Source organism: Anoplopoma fimbria, chromosome 4 (genome assembly GCF_027596085.1).
Source record: "Anoplopoma fimbria isolate UVic2021 breed Golden Eagle Sablefish chromosome 4, Afim_UVic_2022, whole genome shotgun sequence".
Taxonomy (NCBI): Eukaryota; Metazoa; Chordata; class Actinopteri; order Perciformes; family Anoplopomatidae; genus Anoplopoma; species Anoplopoma fimbria.
The window spans coordinates 15,829,316-15,839,907 of NC_072452.1; the positions used below are offsets into that span (position 1 = coordinate 15,829,316).

At 42.2% G+C, this 10,592-nt stretch overlaps 1 protein-coding gene across 1 annotated transcript; it reads right to left on the bottom strand.

Moving 5' to 3' along the window:
* Positions 1–428: 428 nt before the first annotated feature.
* Positions 429–7,766, bottom strand: foxo4 (forkhead box O4). Its single transcript, XM_054598002.1, has 3 exons — positions 6,929–7,766; positions 4,567–6,144; positions 429–3,858 (listed from the first exon to the last, which is right to left on the bottom strand). The coding sequence occupies exons 1-2, from the start codon at positions 7,367–7,369 to the stop codon at positions 4,597–4,599; spliced, it is 1,989 nt and encodes a 662-aa protein (XP_054453977.1). The 5' UTR covers positions 7,370–7,766; the 3' UTR covers positions 429–3,858; positions 4,567–4,596.
* Positions 7,767–10,592: the final 2,826 nt, after the last annotated feature.

A 10,592-nucleotide genomic window follows, 5' to 3' on the forward strand; every position in this document is an offset into this window, starting at 1 on the left:
AAAATAACTGCTGTCAACTGTTGTTCTTTTTCTACACGATACCTTCAACAAACATACCAGCAGTTGCAGGATTTGTATATTTACTAAATAACATTAACTTCTTACCACTTTTACAACCAAATATTTTTCTTCACACATTCCCTCAGTTTTTAAACTTATCTTACCTAACAGTCGGCCATTTTCAATCACTTGACTTCATGAAAGTCCACCTGTGGAATTGACTGAATAAGCTAATCACTTTAATATTTTCATTTGACAAAAACAAATCTAAACTTTTTGTCATTTTCTAAAGCTTTCAACCGCATTACATCGTTCTGTCTGTAAATGTTTTTGGTCAAACCACTTTTTCAATATCAAGAATGAACATCAGTAATCTTCTTTTATATTATTTAATTACCGTATGTTATTAAGCAGCAGTATATTGTACAGTACATTTATCTGCTACCAGGCAGTGACAGTAGTTGTAATACTGGACATCAGCGGCCTCTAGTGGCAGACCTGCAGAACTGAACACAGTAACATCAAAATAAAACAGAATTCAGTAACTTTGCACCAAAGACTCAGACAAAGTGGGTTAAACAGTTTTTATTGAATTTATTTCTGCTGTTCAGAACTGTTTGTCATCTCTGGCTGACTTTACAATTTGAAAGAAAGAGACTGATTTGGGAGGGGGGGGTGTCTTAAAAACTATCAACATTAATCAAAAATCATAAACATAATTGGCTTATGCACAACTCATCATTCCCTGTCCACCCAACCCTCTATGGAAGAAAACCCTTGCCGATTACTAAAATACTGTATCAAATGGGGCAAATTTTTAAATTTCAAAACAAACATACATGGACTAACTGCTACTTAAAGAAAACTGAAGAACATAATATGAAGATAATTATTACATTGAGGGGGAAATACAAGGGAAGTAATTACACCACACCTGCCCAGTAAACTAGAGACATCCAACAGTAAACTAGAGACATCCAACCCACTGCTGCTCCTTTTACATGCTGCAGTCTGTCCTTTTTAAAATGTTAATAACATGTCCAACACCTGGACATTAGTTCAGAGAAACAGGGGGAGTTGTTGCAAATACAACTTTCTAAAATAATTAAATGTTATGATTTAAAATAACAATAAAATCATGCAGTTTGAAGAAGCTGGTCTTCTGTTTCCAGATCTATTTAATGACCAGTTCAGAGGGGTTATGGGTCATATATATATATCTATATATATATATATATATATATATATAGATATATATATAAACAAAAAAACAAAGATGGGGAAACACTGTTGATCGTGTGCTAACTTCTAACATAACACAATATCGAGATCCTTGTGCTGGATACAGAAAATTCAAAAGGCCCTGATATGCACCCATGGCATCATGCCATACTGCAGGATATGTCAGAAATGACATCTAGCACCATTAGAAAAGTACAAAAAAAAAAAAAAAAAAAGAGTGCTTTATAAAAATCAGAGACTACCATATCCACGTAGCTACAGTGAAATAATGAAAGAATGAAACTGATGGGATGTTATTTCTGATCACAAAAACGTTGACAGTTATGAACAAAAGTAATTCAATACAAACACAAAACATAAAAATTTAAGGGGGAAGATGACAGAATAAAGTCCATCTCGCTACAGAGTAAAGTCATGCTATAGTGTTTTAAATATTGGCAGTCAAAATGAAACCCAAGGAAAAGTATAGAACTGATATACACGGCTGGAGAGCTAAAATACATTTCTCTAAAAAAGGGAAGTCAAATTTGAGGGCCAACTCTTTTTTTTTTAAGACAGAAACTCCTCCAGGAAAACAAAACGCACAGACGTGGTGCGTCGGTTTCCAGTCTGTTGTAACAGAGAAAATGTGTAGAATAAATATTTGTTTTGCTATTTTCACACGATCCGGTTACATCTGTGCAGAGTTGTTTTCCTGTTGTTTTTCCTCTGAGCGACCCTGAGAGGTAACGGTTGTATTAGTCTCGTTTTGAGATGAGAATGCGACGGCATGTTGAAAAGTGGGACGATAAAGGTTTTACTTTTTACCATGCCACGTTTCAGCGCAGAATTAAAAACTTTTTTTCTTACTTGGATTCACAATTAATGCAGAAAACAATGAAGCAGGTCATTGGGAATTTTAGTTAAAATGGTCAAGTATTGATGCCTCACTCGACGCTCCAAGTCAGATTTCACTTTACAGGCATCTTTTGCAAAGCTTATGTACACTGAGATGCTGTGTCAGGCCCAAGCACTCCCTAAATGCCATGCAAATGCAAATATTAGTGTTCCTTTGGTTACGTAAAAAAGAAAATCTACATGCATCTCATCCTTTACAAAAATACAAGTATAGAAAATTACCGTTAAAAATGATCTGAGAATGCGTCCTCCAATGTAAAAAAACACTTGTCATTAGTAATATATTCATATGCATTAATATCTCATTTATTACTTCCATCTAAATTGTATATTAAAACTATAATCAAATATATTCTTCTTTTGTACTTCTCACACAGAGAATTCATTTCTTGAAGTGAATATTTAAAGTGTGAGCGAATAGTTTGACATGAAGCACCCACGTCCCCCCTCAACCCCCCGACAAAATATCAGGAAAATGTTAAATAACAAAACCCTTCAAGAAGTGATTTTTCAAATTTCCTTCAAGATTTCATTTAGTTCTCCTGATAAATCTGCATAGCGTGACATCGTGTACATGTGCAACGTGTACTTTACATGATTTTTTAATTATAATTTTTTTCGGGATTTAAACCCTTTTAATGAAATGGTATAACCTAATGTGTCTCTTAGGTTTGGGGTCCCTGTGTCGCAGGAAACCTAAGCGCTTTGAAAATGCACAGGCTCAATGAAAAACAAAAAGGAAGAAGAAATTATCAGGTAGACCATTTGACAGTGGATGCGTACTGCTGTCTAAAACAATATAATACTTGGCCAACCAATCACTTGTTGGCAAATAAATCTACCCTTGAATGCCCCGTGTTGAAATTCACAAATCACATTTCTTCATTTTGTTAGTTTAACTGCACATCAGGGATTTAAAAAATAAAAAACACACACCCTCTAACTGACATCTACCATTACACACTGGATTGAAGTCAAAAATTCCAAACTGAAAAAGCAGACCCTCAACTGCTGAATCACCAAATTTCATTGGAGAAAAAAAAAAAAGCATTATGTTTTCTTTCTCAGAAGTGAGAAATTTAGATCGTACATATATTTGTAGTCCACAATTGTGCGAGATGTGTAGCAAATGTTGAATCAAGCATTTTATACCTCCAGTCGTGCAGCCTTTTATCTTCCACCTGTTCACCCTCCGACGCCTGTGATGAAGCTTCTCCGCGGTGCAGCTGAGTAACTGCACCTCAAACAGCGTTTGGTTCTGGCAGTTCACGCTAGTGTCAATGGAAAACTGGCCATTTCTCCAAAAACGCACAGTCCATCGAGTCCACAATACCAAAGCCATCGCGTACCGTTTCCAACCTGAAGCTATTCTGGTGTAACATAACTGAAATACAAACTCCCAGCAGAGGGGAGTTAATGATTTGTCTTTTCACTCTTAAAATGTCACACGTCTTTTAAAAATCATCAGTTCGGATTAGAAGAAGGGGAAAAAAAGTCTAGCAGCCTAATTGTTGCAAGTGTTATGTTTTCTAAAAATGGGAGAAATATTGTGCATAGTAGCCTGGAGCTCCTCCCTGTCCTCCGCATGTCTTGGCACATGACATGGCTGAGGTCTAGTCTTAAAAGTCGGAGAGAAGCGTTGTATTATAGCCAGCAGGGAGGAGGAACGCACCGGTCGTTTTGTTGTCTTATGAGGTTATCCTGATTGGAGATCAGTTCCTGCAAGACAAGTTGATAAAACGGTCATTCATGTTGATTGGCTCATAAATCCAGATTATGTAAATTATGTACTTTAAATTATCTATTGATTCAATCACTATTAATCAGATCCATGTTATAGTGCTGTACATTAGTCAACTAATCAATTCATCAAATCGATCAGCAGAAAACTCATCAGCCATTATATGAATCGCTTTAGGGCTGCAAATTATGATTATTCATCGACTCATCGATCAATATTAAAAAATGTCAGAAAACTGTGAAAATGCTCATCACAATTCCCGCCGAGACATCGTCAAAGGTCAGTCCAAAGCCCAAATATATTACATTTACAAATATATAAAAAAAGATAAGCAGCAAATCCTCACCCTGTAGAAATTGCTCAATAAATTGATGATCAAAATAGTGCAAAGTCAATTTCCTGTCAATCAGCGAACCCATTGATCGCCTCTAAGACCTAAATCCCTTAATGGTTTATCGAGCCTAAATGCCAGAAACATTTTCTAGTTTTAGCTTCTCAAATGTGAGGATTTGCTGCTTTTCTTTGTTTTATTTATTTAGAAATCAAATATCTTTGGGGTAAACAAGACATTTAAAACAGTTTTTTAAATAATTCTCTGATATTTTATAGACTAAACAATTCATTTAAATATCTAAAGTAACTGGTTTGAGTGTCTTTGTGTGATGACAGAGTGGAGATTAGTTTACCTGGCTGACTCAGTGCGGTCAGCTTAGGAATTAGCTCGGCACCCAGTTTTGAGCGGAGCCCTGTGTGGTGGCCGGGCCAGCGCAGCCTTGGCCTCCAGGCAGTATGGGGTCAAAGTTGAAGTCGAGGCTATCTCCGTCCATGAGGTCACTGTTGATGATGTAGTCCACGTCGCAATCCAGGTTTTCGGTGAACATGTCAATGTCCAAGTCTGTGGGCAGTCTGTCCTGGCCAGTCGGGAAGCAGGACGGCGCTCCGAACTGACTCATCCCCAGCAGGCTCATGCCGGGATTGGCTGAGCCGATGGGCCCTCCGTGATGAGAGCCCACCGCTGGCACCGCTGCATGCTGGGCTTTGAGGGCAGAGAGCTGTGACGGGTCCTGAGACATACCTGAGAGGATCATCCCCAACCCCATCTGAGAGTGGTGCTGGTGTTGTTGTTGTGGTGGTTGTTGTTGTTGTTGCTGCTGTTGCTGTTGTTGCTGTTGTTGCTGCTGCTGCTGCTGCTGCTGCTGGTGGTGATGGTGGTGAAGGTGACGCTGCTGCATCTGAGCCTGCAGCGCCATGGGGGCCACAGTGTTGGGCTCCAGCCCTTTACCCAACAGCAGCTGGTTGGGTTTGGACCTCACACCCACCACGGATGAGCCCAGACCCATCATGCCCACCCCACCAGGACTGGGCATGTGGGGATCCACCTGGGTCATCATGACATCACTGGGAGGAGGGGAGTCGGAGGTGAGCAGCGCCTCCAGGCTGGAGGGCACGTGGGTGGTGTAGTGGCCGCCCCCACGAGAGCCAGAGCTGGACATGGGGTTGAAGAGGGAGTTGCTGAAGGTCGACGGCTCTTTGCTGCTCGGTCCGCACTGAGAGACGGAGGCCTGGGTCCCGGTGTGAGTCTGGTTAGGGTTATGGAAGGAGGAGAAGCTGGAGCCACGAGGCAGCAGGGTGGAGGCGGAGGGCAACGGAGTAGGAGGTGCTGGTGGGGCTGTACTGGGACTGGCCCCTCCCTGCTGCCCTGTCATCAACGTGAGGCCGTCGATCAGATCCAGCTCCTCCATCAGGGTCTCGGTGAGGGTGGGGGTCAAGCTGCTGGCGGTGTATCTTCCCAGCAGGCTGTCCTCGGGCAGGTTGTCATCGTCCTCCTGTCCAGGAGCGATGGGGGACAGACGTCCACTCAGGGTGCTGGCGTTGGAGCTTGTACGTGGGCGGAAGGTGGTCCACATGTCGGCGTCATCCAGGCTGCCGCGGGACGACGGGCTGCTGTTGTTGACCCCCCATTTGGGGAACTGCTGGGACGAATTAGGGCTGTCTGCGCCGCCTGAACCCGTGCTGCCGTCGCCCTGCAGCGACCCTCCGGCGCTCCCGAGGCCGGCTGCTCCCGCTTGCTTCTTAGTCTGCTTGGCCCTCATGCGGCTCTTCAGCAGTTTGCTGCTGTTGTCCATGGAGGCGGCCCGGCGGCGAGGAGCCTTCCCCGTCTTCCCTCCCTCTGGGTTGAGCATCCACCAGGAGCTCTTGCCTGTCGATTCATTGTGTACCCTCAAGAACTTGTTGTGGAGTGATAAATTGTGGCGAATTGAATTCTGAAAACAGACAGAAAAAAAGGAAAATCATAAAAAATGTATTGTTGAAATTGCAGTTTAATCACTGCTAGTAGCCTAAAAATAAATTGGCCAAAGTTGAAATTATTCTTCTGAAACATGATACACCTGGAAATGATTATAGTAAAAGATACTTTATTTTTGAGTATGACGACACAGTTCTTTGCCGTCTACACCACTGATTTCCAACCTGGATCATTTTACATCCTACATTCAGTATTTATTAATCTTCCTTAAAACTGGGTCAGGCCAATGGACAAAGTGCCAACTGTGACCGTGAGTTGCAAGGTGGTTATGATGGTTACACCACTGACTAAAAGTCAGACTTAGTCCAGGTCAGTCCACTTCAAATCTCTTTTGTCCCTTAATGTCTTGTTTTATGTGCAGTAAGGCATCAAAAAATAACACAATTTGAAGAAATTGAAAGATTGCTGGTAAGGTATATAAATGAAAATCAGCTGAAAAGGAACAGTAAGGCCAAACCCAACAAAAAAAAAAATTGCTAACAAATGATGGTATATACTTTGATTTTGGGATAGGCATATGTTATGATATGCATGTGATTTGTTCCTCTGGTTGCTGTACTTTTTTCCATATTGCTCAAAGAATAGGATGGTTATCTGAAAACAAGTGTTGCTATGATGTAACATGAAGTGTAAAGCTGTAAATCACTGACTTATGGCTCTTAAAGAATTGTGGTCCACCTTGTGAAGGGATCAAGTGACCACCTCCACCTCCACCTCCACCTCCACCATCACATACTGACCTTCCAGCCCGCTGAGCTGTTGCTGTCTCCTTTGTCTCTGAAGTAAGGCACTGTCTTCACCATCCACTCATAGATCTGTGCCAGGGTCAGCCTCTTCTCCGGTGAGTTATCGATGGCCTGGCTGATCAGGTCTGCGTAGCTCTGGTTCCCCCACGCGTTGCGCCGGGATGACCCTTTACGGGGCGTCGCTCCGGCTCCGCCCCCGCCGGCCACGACCCCTCCCTCGGCCCCCGCCGCGGCCTTCTCGGGCTCGGAGGTGATTTGCTGCGGCTCGGGCTTGTCCTCGTCGGCGGGCGGGGTCCCGGCGGCGGACTCGGAGCCGTCCGCCCCCTCCGGTTTGACAGCCGAGATGTCGGGCCTCGGCAGCGGCCAAGTGCAGGAGCGGGGTCTGCTCTGCGGCTCGAAATCTGGGTCAATGGGGGGCACCGAGGACTCCTCCATGACGGTGCTCTGGACTTCACTCAACCAAAGAAAGATGACCACCACTTAACACATCTACCTTTAAAAGTTACAGTAAACTTTGGGTGGAAGATGCGTTGAAAAGAAACTTGGTGGCACAAAAACAATAATCTTGATCCTGCGGGTGTAAACAGAGGGGCCTGTAATCTGGACACACCAATAGCCTCGGTTAATCCTCAGATTGGAGATTAGGGAACCCAAATAATCTCCTTAATAGTAACTATCATAAACCTTCCGATTTGTATAGAATGAATGAAGGCTGGGATGAGAGTCCCTTTGTTTGAATGAGACAAAAACAAGAGTGTCAGAGTGGCAAAGAGCACCAAAACATCTGGATCTAGAGGGGCTCCTGGCTCACCTGAAAATGAATAGGTTTACCAAAAATATTAAAGTTATATAGATACAAAAAAAATGCCACTTGTTTTAAATATTAGAAAATGTTAAATAAAATTTTAAAAAAAAGTATAGTTTAAACCTTTCAAAAAAATAAAAGTGTAGGAATAAATCAAAATTAAGGATGATTTTGTCCCAAATGTGTTAAATTGTGTGTATATTTTCTCATTCAAACCCGGGACATGTGTTGTTTTTTCTGTACTGTAACGCTACGAGGACTACAAACAGGGATTAACTGTCTACTGTTACAAAGGATCTCCTGAGCTGCTGTCCGTCTCCACTTTGTAAACAACGTGATGCGACCAAACAATCCACACAAAGTTATTATTTTTTTTTTTAAATAAAAAAAAAAAGTCACCCAATAACAGTCCGGTTTAAATGTAAGTGAAGTGTTAAAAACATATGGTGACTGATTATCCCGGCAGAGGTTTAGTTAACAATAAAAAGTGTAAACCAGTAAAGTGTGCGGCTCTCTGGCCTCCACCTTAAAACAAACCACCGGGAGACGTCGAGCAGCGGAGGACAAACACGAGTTCAAAGAAACTGTTCAATAGTTGGTTTTCTTTTTTAAATAATAAAAGTGTGAATGGGGAGGAATGTGCGCACGAGAGCTCCTCGCTTCAGGTCCGCACGAGCCGCCACATTGCGGCCAGGCGCGTGTCACCATCTGCCATGTTTCTCCGCTCTCGCCGCGGCACACGATGCTCGAGGAGCGGGTTATAAAAGCTCTCTCCACCGGGGCCCGCAGCTCGGATCTGGTCCCCTCGGGCTCCGTAAACAGACTGCGGAGCGAGATCCGGGTCCCTGGGTGACGTCCGGGGGCCTCGGCGGTCCGTCGGCTCGGACCCGCCGCACTTTGAGAGCAGCAGCTCGGTAGCCGCCGCGTCGTTAGCCGCTTAAGCTGCTGCTACTCCAGAGTTTTACAATCCGGGGAAAAGTCCGTGAAAAGCCTCCGATAACTTCCTCCAAGTGGCCGCTTTTAATCGGCCACGAGTTTGGAAAAAGTCCCGGTAGTCGCGGCGGTCCAAATGCTCAATTGTTCGGGGTCTTTTTGACTTGTTTTGTTTTGTTTTGTTTTGACTCGAGGCGAAGACTCCCTTCTGACGTCTGTTTACCACTGTCAGGCGACGCGGTCTGCGCATGCGCTGAGTGGGTTTCTGGGAAATCGAGTCATTCGTGTGACAGCACAGGCGTAAACAGTGGCCGAGGGAGGCAACACGTACCTATAATGGTGCATTATGTAACAGTGTGTGACCATGTGCTTAGTCCCAGGGACACTAAGGGCAGTTAAGGTATTACCGGTCATTAGAGTGCTGATGACCTACAGCACCAGGCAAAAGTTTGGACACAACTTCTCATTCAATGGTTTTTCTTTATTTTTATTTTTTTCTACATTGTTGATTAATATTGAAGACATCCAAACTATGAAGGAACACATATGGAATTATGTGGTAAACAAACAAATGCTCAACAAACCAGAATATGTTTTATATTTTAGATTCTTCAAAGAACTTTTGACTGGTACTGTACTAGTAATAGACCTAAACAAGGCTAAACTACAGAACAACCCTTTTTTAACAATGATAAAGAATAATAACTATTACCATAATAATGTTAATAAGTGGTCTTGGTATACTCATCCACCTCCTCTACTGCATGGCTGGAATAACATGTCAATGTCAACCGTTGTTGTTGGGCCTCCGTAGACCATTAAAACCGTCTAAAACACCTTATTTTCTGCCCTCTGTGCCTTGTATGAACCCTGTCACCACCAAATATATATTATGCACAGTGTACACTTCAGACATCAAATAATAAAAACATTTATTAATTACATTCAATAATATTCTCAAAGACCCCGATATCAACATGTACTCCTGGGCAGGGTTATGACCTGTTTTTTTATTTACGGTAATTTGATGAAGCATGACTTTATTAAGGAATGTGCCTCATGTGAGGACAATATAAATTAAACTAGAAAAGGATTTTAAACTACTATGACGGAACCACAATATTGGTAAATAATGCTGTTGATATTGTTCCTTGCTGGTGTAAATTACTATTTAAAAAATAGCAATTTTTCAGATTATGTGCAACTATTCTTTAACAATTATTGTTTTTTGTCATTTGCCTTTATTTGATAATGACAATACAGAATTGAGCCCTGCGACAGACTGGCGACCTGTCCAGGGTGTACCCTGCCTTCGCCCATTGACAGCTGAGATCGGCTCCAGCACCCCTGCGACCCTTAACTGGATAAGCAGGTTACGGAAAATGAATGAATGAATGAATACAGAATTGAACGTGGGATGCTACAGGTATGTGTCTTGACTACAAGGCTATCAGATTATCTTTTTTGTGAATCATTGTTTTTTAGACTCTTTTCTCTACTTTATAATTTAAATGTGTGATAGCATATAGCCTTAAAATCAAGCATGTATCAACACTGCATGGTTTATTTTTAAAGTGAATGTACATACAGTATCTAAAATTTCTTGTCACCCTTAATAACATCAAATGTTAAATATGGTTTGTTGCAATCCACTGTCAAGTAATGATATATCAAATCAGTAAGTTTGGCTATACAGTTATGAGCAGGTTATGTGTCTCAATATTTGGCTTATTTAAAAATTACCTCACCTGTCTTACTTGACTTCTTCACCCAGCATTATCAAGTCGCTGATAAATTACTAAAATGTTATTTATGGACTTCCATCTGTCATCATTGGTTATCGATAGCGGTCAGTGCAGTTAAAAAAAATGAAAGGTGCTCAAATTTGTCATTTCGGTGGCAACTGGTTTGTAAGATCCC